This window comes from Cucurbita pepo, chromosome LG09 (genome assembly GCF_002806865.2).
Source record: "Cucurbita pepo subsp. pepo cultivar mu-cu-16 chromosome LG09, ASM280686v2, whole genome shotgun sequence".
NCBI classification, from domain to species: Eukaryota; Viridiplantae; Streptophyta; class Magnoliopsida; order Cucurbitales; family Cucurbitaceae; genus Cucurbita; species Cucurbita pepo.
Genome location: NC_036646.1, coordinates 7846449 through 7859969, shown reverse-complemented (window position 1 = coordinate 7859969; position 13521 = coordinate 7846449). Strand labels below are relative to the sequence as shown.

Sequence of the window (13521 nt, the reverse complement as noted above, 5' to 3'; positions counted from 1 at the left end):
CCTGTATGGACAAAAATCATCCATTGACATCTGATAGATTATCTTCATTTTTAATATTAATTTAAAGCTTTTTTTAAAAAAAAAAAATTAAAGGTGTTTTAAAAGTTTTTAAATTTTTTTTAAAGATATTAACAAAATTTTTTGAAAACTTAAAAGAATTCCTAAAAAAGAATGTCAAAAGATATCTCGAAAACTCTTAAAAAGTCTAAGGATATTTTTGAAACAAAGTATTAATGACATGAGTATTTTAAAGAGAGGAACAAATTTTTTTTATAAGAGTGTGGAAACCATACGACAAAAAATTTCTTATAACAATATGGAAACCTCTCCATAATAGACATGTTTTAAAATCTGTAATGCTAACGTCGATACATAATGAGCAAAAAATTTCTTATAAAAGTGGAAACCTCTTCGTAACAAATATGTTTTAAAAATCGTGAGACTGACGGCCATACATAACGAACAAAAACAGACAATATCTGTTAGTAACATATGGGATATTTTTGAAACAAAGTTTAAGATAAAGTATTTTTATTAATTTAATCTTGTGACGGAGCATTAATTTTACAAGTTGGAATGAAAGAGATTCATTAGATTGAGAAAGAAACCGTCCAAGTAGATTAGAGAAAAGAGTCAAAGCAAATCAGGTTGGAGGGAACAAAAAATTTGGCAAAAAACGAAAGAAACTGTTACGAAGAACACCAAAAATGTGTTCCAAAAAGTTCGGAGAATCAGTTTACTTTGGAATTGGCTGTCAAATTCCCGTAATTTAGGAGGTCATTCAAATGGATTAATTAAACCAAACCTAAATTTATGAACCATTTAGCACCTCTCCTTCACATCCCCCGCGACTCCTCTGCCTTCCCTCTTTATACACAAACTTCCCCTGCTTTGATTTCCATTTGCTCATTTTTTTCTTCTTCTTCTTCATTAGGATCTTCCATCAATCCTAACCCAAATGCTTCATTTCAGTTTCTGTTTCTGTTTCGTTGTTTGTTCATAATCATTAGAACATTTCTTTTCTTTTCTGTTGTTTGTACATAAAACCCTTTTGAGAAAACTTCAAATTCCGTTGATCAGAGAGAGATTTACAAGAGAATACGTGATTTTTGGTGTTCAAAAGTGAAATCCCCTTCATACCCATTATTTCATTTGCGTTGGATTCGTTTTTTTTGTGCCAATCAAGTCTTTTCAAGGCTTGTTTTGGCTACATTTTATGGCTACCGGTGGCTGGTGTGGCTTAGGACCTCTGCTGTTTCGTAAGAAGGCCTATGGCCTCGAGGTTTGTTCTTCACTTTTGTTGCATCTTTTTCTTATATGTATATTCAAAATCCATGGCTTGTACTTGTTCTTGTTCTTGTTCTTGTTGTTCTTGTTGTTCTTCTTATGTTCTTCTAATGCTTAACAATCCATTTCCAGAGCCATTCTTCTCTTTCCCTTTCAATCTGTCCTTTCGGGAACTGGGTTTGCTTAAATAAGGTCGAAGTTTTTTTCCTTTTATCTTTCCTTGTATTGTTCATAAATTTATGCGCCCCTCAGATCTTATGATGATCAGCACACACGAAGACTTGACCTGGATGCAAAAAAACATAAAGGGTTGCCTGTCTGTTTGTTTGGTTTCCTAGAAACATTTTCCTCAGAACTTTTCAGCTTAATGATGCATCCTCATCTTGTTTTTGAAGCTTTAACGTAAGATCAAACAAAAACAACCAAAAACCTTTGACATGGGTTATGTTTTTTTTTTCTTTTGTAGACAATGAGGAGCTCGTCTTACGCATTGTCGAAGAAATATTCGAAGAAATCAAAGCTTTCTAAAGTCGTTAGACGGAAGAAATCGTCGAGATGCAAAGACAATTTTGTTCAAGTGATGGAGTTGAGGAAGAAAATCTTGGTTCTAAGAGATATCATTGACTTGCCTTCTTTAGAAGCCTCTGCTTCTATAAATGAGGTAAGTTTTGGTTGAATTGTTCTTCAAGTTCAATCTGTTTGAGAAACTTTAAGACACCCAATGATCCAATATTAATGGAAAGTAAAATTTCCAGCTGCTTAATGGCTAAGGCATCAAGAACTTTTCCGAGTTGTAAAAACGACACTATTTGTGATGTTTTTATAATCCAAGAACTTGTAGATTGCTTTGGTAGACCAACAACTTTCTCCTATTTGTTTGATTCATTGAAGACTATTTTGTTCATCTTTTGTTTGAAATATCTTTCATTGGTGATGGATTCTGGCAGCTCGTGGTGGGAACGATGGAAGATCTTCAAAAGCTCTATCCGGAAATCATTTCGGATATCCAATATTCCGAAATGAAGGAGACGTGTATCGAACAGGTATGTTTCGAAGATCTTGTGGTTTCATAAGCATAAGCATTTGTGTCTGGATTATGGGATGAACTCTTGAATTTATCTGATGTTGTTTGTTTGAAACTCGAGGAAATAATGTTATGTACATCGCAAATTGTATCAGAGTCTGTCGTACTTCTGCACGGCATTGAAATCGATTGGAGATTCGTGGATGATGAATCATGAATGGAAGGACAAGTCGAAATATAATTTGAAATCATGTCAGGAAAACTCTAGCTTCAATGAAATTGGTGAGTTTTCAAGTTTTTTGTGTTTTTGTTGAGAATATTAGGTTCATAGTTGATAAAAGCGTTTCGTTTATGTAGTTGAATCTGTGTTGGCTATCATTGATTGCGTCGTTAGTATGGCGAACGAAAGGTTTGATGTCATGGACGATTACGTTAATGCAAAGGAATCCTCTTATTCACGGACGAGTTCGTTTGGTAAGAGCACGAGCTCGAACGAATCCTGCTCTGAAACCAATAGCTCTTGCTGTTCTTCTCCCGAAACGCCCACATCCGTTCTTACAAACATTCGAAACAGTCTAAGAAAATCTTATGAAAAGGAGAAAATATCTTGTAGTTCTCCCCTTTTGTGGTCTCTTAGAGTACAAGCAGTGGAAAAATTGAACCCCATTGATATTAAGCATCTTTTGCTCCCCAAGTTATGTCATTATGGAGTAAACGTCTGCCCCGCCCCGAATAGAGTGGCGATCGTTGAGGAATCAATGACTGCTGTGGATGATAAGCTCATCTCCTCTAAAAAGGCTGATGCCAAAGAAGAGAAGGATTTGAGCAGGGTAGCAAGCCAAAAGGCTGATAGAAATGAAGAAATGGAAGTGAGTGTTGCTAAAGAAGAGAACGATTCGAGCAGGGTGGCTAGCCAACCGGCTGATAGCAATGAAGATACGGAAGTCCGTGTTGCCGAAGAAGAGAACGTTTTGAGCAGGGTGGCTAGCCGACAGGCTGATAGCAATGAAGATATGGAAGTCCGTGTTGCCGAAGAAGAGAACGATTCGAGCAGGGTGGCTAGCCAACAGACTGATAGAAATGAAGATATCCAAGTCTGTGTCGCCGAAGAAGAGAACGATTCGAGCAGAGTGGCTAGCCAACAGGCTGATAGAAATGAAGATATCCAAGTCCGTGTTGCCGAAGAAGAGAGCGATTCGAGCAGTGTGGCTAGCCAAAAGACTCATAGAAATGAAGATATGGAAGTCAGTGTTGCCATAGAAGAGAAGGATTTGAGCAGGGTGGCTAGCCAAAAGGCTGATAGATATGAAGAAATGGAAGTGAGCGATATCAAAGAAGAGAAGTTGATATTAAGCAGGGCAGCTAGCCAAAAGGAACTTACTGAGAGAGCTAATGATATAGATTCCCAAGCTGCTGCAACTGTTGAAGAGATGCCTGCACCAGAATTACCATCACCACCTCTACCCCCGGTGTTGCCTCATCCTGTACATGCTCCGGAACCCTCTGCAGTCGTCCTCCAACTACCGACACCGTCAGCATTACCGCCGCCACCACCACCGCCACCAATGATGCAGCAAAATGCAGTACTGTCTCAACAACTTCCACACCTAGCTCCTCCACCACCATTGCCTCAGATCAAGGTAGTCCCAAATGCAGCAGCTCCTATGATACCTCCTCCGCCTCCTCCACCGTCGAAGGGAGTAGGAACACAGATAACTTTGGATGTGCCACCCCCACCCCCACCATCACCATCAAATGCTGGAGGAGCTATACCACCACCTCCACCGATGGCGCCCTTACATGGGGGTGCAGCTGCAGCTGTGCCACCCCCACCCCCACCATCACCATCAAATGCTAGAGGAGCTGTACCACCACCTCCACCGATGGCGTCCTTACAAGGCGGTGCAGCTCTAGCACCCCCACCTCCACCAATGGCGCCCTCAAAAGGGGGTGCAGCTCTAGCACCCCCACCTCCACCGATGGCGCCCTCAAAAGGGGGTGCAGCTCTAGCACCCCCACCTCCAATGCCCCAAGGTGGTGGCATGGGTGCACCACCTCCCCCTCCCGGTGGTGCAGCTCGATCCCTGCGCTCCAAGAAAGCCGCTACTAGACTGAAGAGGTCTCATCAGTTGGGAAATCTGTACCGGACACTCAAAGGGAAGGTGGAGGGATCCAATCAAAATCTTAGGGGATCTGGTGGGAAAAAAGGCAGTGGTGGTAGCAGTGCCGGAGGAAAACAAGGAATGGCTGATGCATTGGCGGAGATGACAAAAAGGTAATGTACTATAGCATACATACACTAACAAACATCTTAAAGAAACAGAACACTGAAACATGAAGCTTAACACAAATGTTGTCTCTTTTGGGATGTTTCAGATCAGCATACTTCCAACAAATTGAAGAAGATGTTAAAAACCACGCAAAAGCAATCAACCAGCTTAAACCGAAAATTTCAACTTTCCAGTCATCGGACATGAACGAGCTGATCGATTTCCACCGGAGCGTGGAGTCTGTCCTGGAGAATTTAACTGATGAATCACAGGTTTGTAAGAATTGTGGGTTGCCATGTTTATAATTGTTGCTTTCAAAGTGTTATTCAAAAGAATAGGATGCACTTTCTCATTGTTGAAGGTACTAGCAAGGTTTGAAGGATTTCCCTGTAAGAAGTTGGAAAATTTAAGGACGGCAGCAGCGTTATACTTAAAGTTAGATGCAATTGTCAATCAGTTACAGAATTGGAAGATCGTTTCGCCTGCGGGACAGCTTCTCGATCGAATCGAAAACTACTTCTCTAAGGTAGTCTTTAAAGTATTGATATAAGATTAAATTTATAATTTTTAACGAGTTTCTCTTTTAGAAAAGTGCTTGAGATATTGTATGAACCATTACTTCTGTGTAACACCCATGCTTACCGTTAGCAGATATTGTCTTCTTTATGCTTCCCTTCAAGGGTTTTTAAATGTGTCTGTTAGGGAGAGGTTTCCAGACTCTTATAAAAAATGTTTTGTTCTACTTCCAACCGATGTGGGATCTCACAATCCACCCCCCTTCAGGACCTAGCATCCTCGCTGGCACTCCCAATTCACCCCCTTCGAGACCCAACGTCCTTGCTGGCACATCGCCTATGTCCACCTCCTTTAGGGCTCAGCCTCCTCTCTGGCACATTGCCCGGTTTCTGGCTTTGATACCATTTGTAATAGCCCAAACCGACCGTTAGCAGATTTTGTCTGCTAGGGAAAGGTTTCCACACTCTTATAAAAAATGTTTCGTTATCCTACCCAACCGACGTGGGATCCCACAATCCACCCCCCTTTAGGACCCAGCGTCCTGCTGGCACTCGTTCCCTTCTCCAATCAATGTGGGACCCCCAATCCACCTCCTTCGGGGACCAACGTCCATGCTAGCACACCACCTCGTGTCCACCCCCTTTGGGGCTCAGCCTCCTCTCTAGCACATCACCCGGTTTCTTGCTCTAATACCATTTGTAACAGCCCAACCCCACCGGTAACAAATATTGTCCTCTTTGGGCATTCCCTTTTGGGTTTTCCCTCAAGGTTTTTAAAACGCATCTACTAGGGAGAGGTTTCCACACCCTTATAAAGAATGTTTCATTCTCCTCCCCCAACCGATGTGAGATCTCACAATCCATCTCCCTTCGGGACCCAGCATCCTCGCGGGCACTCATTCCCTTCTCCAATCAATGTGGGACCCCAATCCACCCTCTTCGAGATCCAACGTCCTTGCTGGCACACCGCTTGTGTCCACCTCCAGCCTCCTCTCTAGCACATCGCCTGGTTTTTGGCTCTGATACCATTTGTAACGACTCAAGCCCACCGCTAATAGATATTGTCCTCTTTGGGCTTTCCCTTTCGGGCTTCCCCTCAAAGTTTTTAAAACACGTTTGCTAGGGAGTTGTTTCCACACCCTTATAAATAATGTTTAATTCTCCTCCCCAACCGATGTAGGATCTCACATTTTGACTCTGCTATAAACATACAGATCAAAGGAGATCTCGATGCACTTGAACGAACCAAGGATGACGAAGCAAAGAGATTCAAGAGTCACGGTATTCAATTCGACTTCAACGTGTTGATACGGATCAAGGAATCAATGGTGGACCTCTCTTCCAGCTGCATGGAGTTGGCTTTGAAGGTGCTCTCACTGAAACTTTGGCACTTAAAAAAGTAAAAAAATGAACTAATTTCATTTCTGTGGTTGATAAAGGAAGCAAGAGAGTTGAAGGCAGCAGCAGAGGAGAAGGCAAAAAATGGAGCCAAACCCGATAATAAGAGCACTGCAAGTTCTAAGATGCTATGGAAAGCGTTTCAATTCGCATACCGAGTTTACACCTTCGCCGGTGGACACGACGAGCGAGCTGATAGGCTAACCCGAGAATTGGCTCTAGAAATAGAGAGTGAATCTCAGAACCAATGATATTCTTCTCCTTTCTTATTTTTGGCTTACAAATCACTGAACCATACGAGATTAGCAGTTGGTCTTACACCATATCTAGCATGGCCTTTACGTTGCTTAACTTTTTTCCTCTGTCCGGATAGGACCCTGTAAAAATTATGTAATTAATGTCAGTTATGCTATCCGTACCGTGTATATACGTATATATGTACGTATTTACAAATACAACTGCTCTGAACTCGAAATACGTACTGAAAACCAATCATGAGTTCGAATGTATGCGTAAAGTTCATAACCATGCAAAAGATTTCTTATGTTTAAGCTTCATCATCCTATTATATATTCAACTTCTAAGGAGGTTTATATGAGAGCTTTATAACTCATGCTTATAGTGGTTATCTTGTAGTTACAAAAAACGAGACGGTCGAGAAGCTCGAGAAGAAAGCCGAGATAATGATATCCACCCTAACTGTAGCATGCAAAGGAGAATATAGTACTCTCACGATTGTTAGTTCTGGTTCGAAACGTAGTGGATGCTCACAATAAACTCAAACAACAACGGGTCACGGTTTAGAAACCTCTCCCTATTAGTCACGTTCTAAAACCGTGAGGGAGACGTCGATACGTAATGGGCCAAAGCGAATAATATTTACTAGCAGTGGACTTGGGCTATTACAAATAGTATCAGAGCTAGACACGAGGTGGTTTGCTAGCAAGAACGCTGGGCTCTCGAGGGGGTGAATTGTGAGATCTCACATTGGTTGGACAGGGGGAATGAACTATTTCTTATAAGGGCGTAGAAACCTCTCCCTAGTAAACGCGTTCTAAAACTGTGAGGCAGACGCCAATATGTAATGGGCCAAAGCGAACAATATCTGCTAGTGGTGGACTTGGACTCTTATACCAATATACTAATCTCGACTACTATAATAATGTCGTTACTGCTATTCCTACTACTAACGAGTACTCATACAATAATAATACCCTTAATTACTACTACTACTAGTATAGCTACCTCTAACACTATTACTTCCTCTACCATCTACATGTTAGGATCGTACAACAACGCACACGCTAGATCTAGATGAACACAAAGAACAGGATAGAGAAGAGTGCAAGGAGAACTCTGGCTAAAAGAATTTTTCTACTGATGATTTCACGTATGTAGAGTAAAAGAGAATTNAAAGAGATGGTACCATCTACATGTTAGGATCACACAACAACGCACACACTCGATCTAGATGAACACAAAGAACAAGAGAGAGAAAATTAAATGAGGAATATTAGCTAAAGGTTTTATTGATGACTTCGTGTTTATAAGAGAATACAGAAAAGGAAGAAAATACATTTTGAAAGCACTAGTACCGATAACACAAAGCCCTTATTGATTGAAAAGACAATGTAAAGTAACCGAAACGCCACACCTACCGACCTTTTGGCTGAAGTTCGATCTTCATCCCTCCAATGGTGACCTTGTCTCCACCAACCTTAGGGTCGAGCCTCACAATCACACTCTCATCGTCCTCTATTCCCAACTCTTTAAGCACCTCCGTTATCACAACTCGTAAAGACGTCTTTCCACGGTGGTTGTGACCATGCGGGACGGTCGTAAACGTTCCTACAAACTCAGTATTCCCCGGACACACATCGGAGCCATCATCAACAACATTAACAAGCACATTAAAATGAACCCAATATCTCTTATCCAATTCAATGCCTTCTATCACCAATACCTCATCTTTCTCACTCTTTTCCTTTTCATCCCTTAATTTGTTCGGTCTCTTCACCGTTGTGGTTACCATTGAATTGAGACCCTGAGGAAATTTAATAACTTGTGGAGCTTGCGTTGCTTTTAGCTGCTTTTTTAGACGTGGGGTTTGCTTAGTATGCAGCCATGGAAGATCTACATATTGATAAACATATCCAAGCCTTCTAGTGTCCAAACAATCACTAACTTTGATGCGTACAGCTTGTTTATGCTCATTATAGAACACAAACGAGGAATTCAACCAATCGGGGTTATCAAAATCTCTTGGCTTCCCATTCTTTAACCCTTGCCAAATGCTCCACATGCGATCCACATTCGCATGATGACCATAAAACAACGGATCTCGAGCTGCCGAGTAAAACGCTCCCATGTTCATATGGTTCTTGGCGTTTGGATCGCCAACCCAATTGTGAATATTATTATGAGGAGATCTCTCAATGGTACCCATCCCAGTTTCTTCATTAGCTTCATGAGATGCAATGAGTAGCTTTCCATGGAACCCTTCAGCAGTATCGGCGTCCGTTATCATTTGCTTATGCATCCACCGGAGATTACAATCGACGACGTCGTATGAAGGGTTGTCGTCGCCGTGGTAGTTAAGGTTAAGCAATTTATGTGGCCTATGTCTTGGATTACGTAGCTTGTCATAGAGTGGCGAATTTGGGTTGTCGTAGATTTTTGGCATTTGCATACCTTCATTATTATCCCAATTCCAAAAGGGTATGACGAAATTTGGTTCGTTAATTAAATGGCCTAAGATTCTCTCGAAGAAGTAGAGGTAAGCTCGGTGAAATGGGAAGAACAAAGCGTTCCAATGGACTTGCATTTCGGCGTTTGGGAAGCCTAATTGTTTGTAGGCATAATCACAATAGGCGCAATGAACATCGGCTTGCCTGTAAAAGTTACGAGGGTCGTTGGGAGGGAGGCGTTTCATGATATGAATGGCTTTCTCGAAGTTGAATTGTTGCTTTGGAGTAAGCGAGTGGGCGGGTGGGCGAATGCGGAGTTTGGTTGTGTGTGGTGGATGGATGAAATCAATGATGTGATGGATTTTGGGAGGGCAGCATGGGATGTGTTGGTTGCCTTCTATTGTGGCTGGCTCGCAGTTGTTGACGTCGGGTGCTAAAGGTGCTGCGGACGCAGGGCTTTGTTGGTTGGTTAGAGCAGCTGCACCATAAAGTCCGCCCAGTCCGAACAGCACATCTCTTCTATCAAACTTGCTTGTGGACTCTCCATTGGAGGCTCTGCATGGAACATGGCTGATGCCACGGCTTTTGTTTTGAAGCTTGGATGTTTGGTTTTTGATTGGGATAACTGATAGAAGAGGATATATAGAAGCCATTGTTTTGAGTGGTATGTTGGAGATTTTGATGGGGTATATATATATGTCGTTGCAATGCCAATGACTTGAACAACGAGTAGCCGAGAGTACGAATAATAAATAAGAAAGAGCATTGTTACCGTCTTATATCGGCTAATTAAGAGAAAAATCATAGGTTAGTAAGGTATACTTGTTAGGAATAACAAATCTCGTTGATAGTATGATATTGTCCACACTCCCAATAATCCTTCCCTCGAAAAAAGTACACTATAAGTCTCCCTTGAGGCTTATGGAGCTCTCGAACAGCCTCGCCTTAATCGAGGCTCGAATCCTTTCTCTGGAGCCCTTGAACAAAGTACACCCTTTGTTCGAGGCTCACTATTGGGCATGACTCTGATATCATGTTAGGAATAACGAAACTTCACAATGGTATGATATTGTCCCCTTTGAGTATAAGCTCTCGTAGCTTTGCTTTGGGCTTTCCTAAAAGGTCTCGTACCAATGGAGATACTATTCCTTGCTTATAAACTCTTGATCATTCCCTAATTTAGCTCATATAGGACTCACTTCCCACAATCCTCAACAATACTATCGTTAATAGTGTCTCAGGTGTCGAACAAAGAAGTTCTGAGTCTCGAAATTAGTATAGTCATAATGACTCAAGTGCCTAAGTCGAATAAAGAAGTTGCGAGTCTCAAATGTGTAATCATAGTGAAGCTAATTAAGATGAAGATCATGGGTAATTAAGGTAACTCACGTGTCAAACAAAGAAGTTGTGAGTGTCAGTATAGTCATAGTGACTTAAGTGTCAAAGTCGAATAAAGAAGTTGTGAGCCTCGAACGGCTTTTTACGAGCCTCGAATGTGTAGTCATAGTAAAGAATCGTAGTAGAGTTTTATATTTTGAACTAGCAATGTGCTCTAGAAAAGAGGAGTCGTCTAGATAGTGCTAGATAGTATAGTTACTATATATACCAACAACAAACATCTCTTTTCGATGGCTTAAACAGCAAACTTGAAATTTAAACATATTTGACACGGAACAAACAATATTGTAAATTATACCAATAATACCCTTCCCAATATACTAATTTCGACGACTGTAGGACTGCCCGTGTACCGCTATTCCTACTACTAAATAGTACAATAATAATGCCTTTAATTACTATATAGTACTAATACTATAGTAATGCCCTTAATTACTACTACTAGTATTGCCAACCCTAACACTATCACTTTTATATCTAAATGTATAATACAAATATAACTAATTCCATACAATTATTTTATAAAATATATATATATATATATATACACGCTAAACGGAAAAATTTATGTCTTAATGTCTCGTAATTAATAATTATTTGAATTATTTTATTTGCATTATATAAAAATTAAGGGGTTAAAAGTAATTTCATATCAAGTTCAAGCTCTACATTTTTCCTTTTGACTTTCGTGGTTTGGTAGCCTAAATTAGTTTAGCCCTAGTAGTTAGTTTAGTTAGGTTGCGTTAGAAGAAGTAAGCGTCGTAGTACGTTGAGATGAACTTTGAGGACAAGATTATGTGTTTGCTAATAAATAACGGTCTATACGTTTGAATAAAGTTTGGTTAACCTAATGCAAGCTAAGCTAAGCTAAGCTAAGACCACGATTTTCAAGCTAGCTACGTGGAGTTAGATGAGATCATGTCGTTATTCCTTTGTGCTTAAGATGGAACGTTGCTTCCCAACGAGAAATGATTCTAGTTTGGGAGTGTGATTACTCGTCAAAAGATAAGTTATTTGCACTCAATATCTCACGGACCTTATTGAGTTGATGTAAGAAAAGATTTGTTTCGAGCGAGAACCATGAATAGCTAGAAGATATAATGATCTGTAGCACATAACCGTGTAGCGAGATTTGAAAAAGTAGTAGATATCATATTCGAAATAGCTTTTATAAAAGGAAGAACTATCCGTCAAAGCAATTCTCCATGCCTTGGGCCGAGTGAATAAGTAATGCATAAAAGTATTTCAAAGTCATATCGACAGAGGTGCTCAACCCAATAACATATAAATACCTATTTTCAACCTTAAACCATTCGACCCAACGATGGACAAAGTGAGGAGTGGCATTTGAGCTTCTACCCAAATTCTTTTCGAATTGGGGACTTGGACTACTTCATAAAAAGGAGTTCTCTTGACTTACTAAATTACAACAATTGCTCTCTTTCATCCCATTTCAACGGTTCGAATCCAATCGAAGAGTACACTCTTTGATAGCCTCAAATCGGCTTCTCAGCTGATCCAACTTGTGTCTGAACCCTTCCTTACTAACTTCAACTCTTCAAAGGCATTTAAAGTTAGTATGCCTAATGAATTAAATTTCAAAGAGCAGCGTTAAGTTAACATCAAGGGAGTAGTAACTTCGACGTAGGCCAACTAAGTAAGTAGCTCGACTATCGACTTGTTGGATGAATTGTACTATGTATGTTGACGAGTGCCCCGTGACCTAGCACGTGTCATATACATGAATGATATGTGATACTATGTTATGTTATGTTATGTTATGTCATGTCATGTTATGATAAGCTATGTCATGTATAAAAGTTATACTACTTCGACCTAGGCCAACCAAATAAGTGGATCTACTATCAGCTTGGTTGGATGAATTGTATTATACATGATGACGTGTGTCCCGTGACCCAGCATGTTATGATGTGATCATGTCATGTTGTATAAAATTGTTATGAAATCAAATAAACTATGATTCATAAGCTTCCGGACTAGGTCATGAAAGTTATGCTATGTATGAAAGAATATATAGGAATTATCTATCCATAAATCACAAACTTATTATGTTATAGATAAATGGAAATTTGTCTTGCATTATATATTATACAATGATCATAAGTTATGGGGACCTCATGCATATTTGTGTGTCATGTGCATCAAGACAGTATGATGAGTACGGATACATACATTACAACTTATGATTTTCGACATTTATGTTTGTCATGATGTTATGCAGGCCCTTTCCTTCGGTGGTGTTCGACAAGAACCAATCAGGCCCAAATGGTGTGCGAGTCTGCTTGGTAGGCCCATGCTTGCACGCATGGGCCATATGTAAAGAAGTAGTACGCATCCAACTTTGCCAAAATTTGAAAGCTGTCTAAAGTCATGCTATGATATTTTAAAAGGATATGTACATCATGTTATATGTGTTTTCATCTTCCAGTTCCAATAGTGAGACTACTCTTACATTTTAGGTAAAAATAAGACACTCATGTACAAATGATGCCAGCGCCGTGATGTAGGCCATAGAACCAGTGTTGAGTAATTACATTTATGTCTATTTTGTATCCCTTATGTTAGAACATGACACCATTTATAAATATTTTAAATGTATGTTTCGTACTTAATAGTCATGTCATGCATGTAGTAACGGCTCTATTTCAATAGAAAAATAAGATCATTATAATTATTTATTCCTAAAAATAATATTCATTAATTATCTTTTCTTATGATAATTATTAGTTGATATTAACCACCCACTACATTTTTTTTTTATAAAAAAAAAAGGGTGCTTTATTTCATCATGATAATTAAATTAAACATGATCTAATATGCAAGTAGATAATGGCTTTATTATATAAGTAAGGTAATGTCCCATTAATATATATATATATATATATATATATATATATATATATATATATATATATATATAT

General features: G+C 39.7%; 2 protein-coding genes across 3 annotated transcripts; one reads left to right on the top strand and one right to left on the bottom strand.

The window, feature by feature from the left end:
* Window positions 1–854: 854 nt before the first annotated feature.
* LOC111802439 (uncharacterized protein At4g04980-like) lies at window positions 855–6952 on the top strand. Of its 2 annotated transcripts, XM_023686803.1 has the most exons (10): window positions 855–1282; window positions 1420–1479; window positions 1754–1948; window positions 2235–2330; window positions 2467–2593; window positions 2669–4586; window positions 4688–4853; window positions 4943–5107; window positions 6311–6463; window positions 6536–6952. In XM_023686803.1, exons 1-10 carry the CDS (start codon window positions 1217–1219, stop codon window positions 6743–6745), a joined length of 3156 nt encoding a protein of 1051 aa, XP_023542571.1. In that variant the 5' UTR covers window positions 855–1216; the 3' UTR covers window positions 6746–6952. The 2 variants fall into 2 exon arrangements, with proteins under 2 accessions (XP_023542571.1, XP_023542572.1); XM_023686804.1 differs by lacking the exon at window positions 1420–1479.
* Window positions 6953–8001: 1049 nt separating this feature from the next.
* On the bottom strand, window positions 8002–9834 carry LOC111802472 (polyphenol oxidase, chloroplastic-like). The gene has a single exon (XM_023686855.1). The coding sequence runs from the start codon at window positions 9832–9834 to the stop codon at window positions 8149–8151; it is 1686 nt and encodes a 561-aa protein (XP_023542623.1). The 3' UTR covers window positions 8002–8148.
* Window positions 9835–13521: the final 3687 nt, after the last annotated feature.

Bases quoted from the DNA above. Each gene is read 5' to 3' on its own strand.
- LOC111802472 (XM_023686855.1), bottom strand. From the start codon at position 9,834: ATGGCTTCTATATATCCTCTTCTATCAGTTATCCCAATCAAAAACCAA.
- LOC111802439 (XM_023686803.1), top strand. From the start codon at position 1,217: ATGGCTACCGGTGGCTGGTGTGGCTTAGGACCTCTGCTGTTTCGTAAG. The intron at 4,587-4,687 runs GTAATGTACTAT...GGGATGTTTCAG, and splicing joins TTGGCGGAGATGACAAAAAG to ATCAGCATACTTCCAACAAA. The intron at 4,854-4,942 runs GTTTGTAAGAAT...TCATTGTTGAAG, and splicing joins ATTTAACTGATGAATCACAG to GTACTAGCAAGGTTTGAAGG.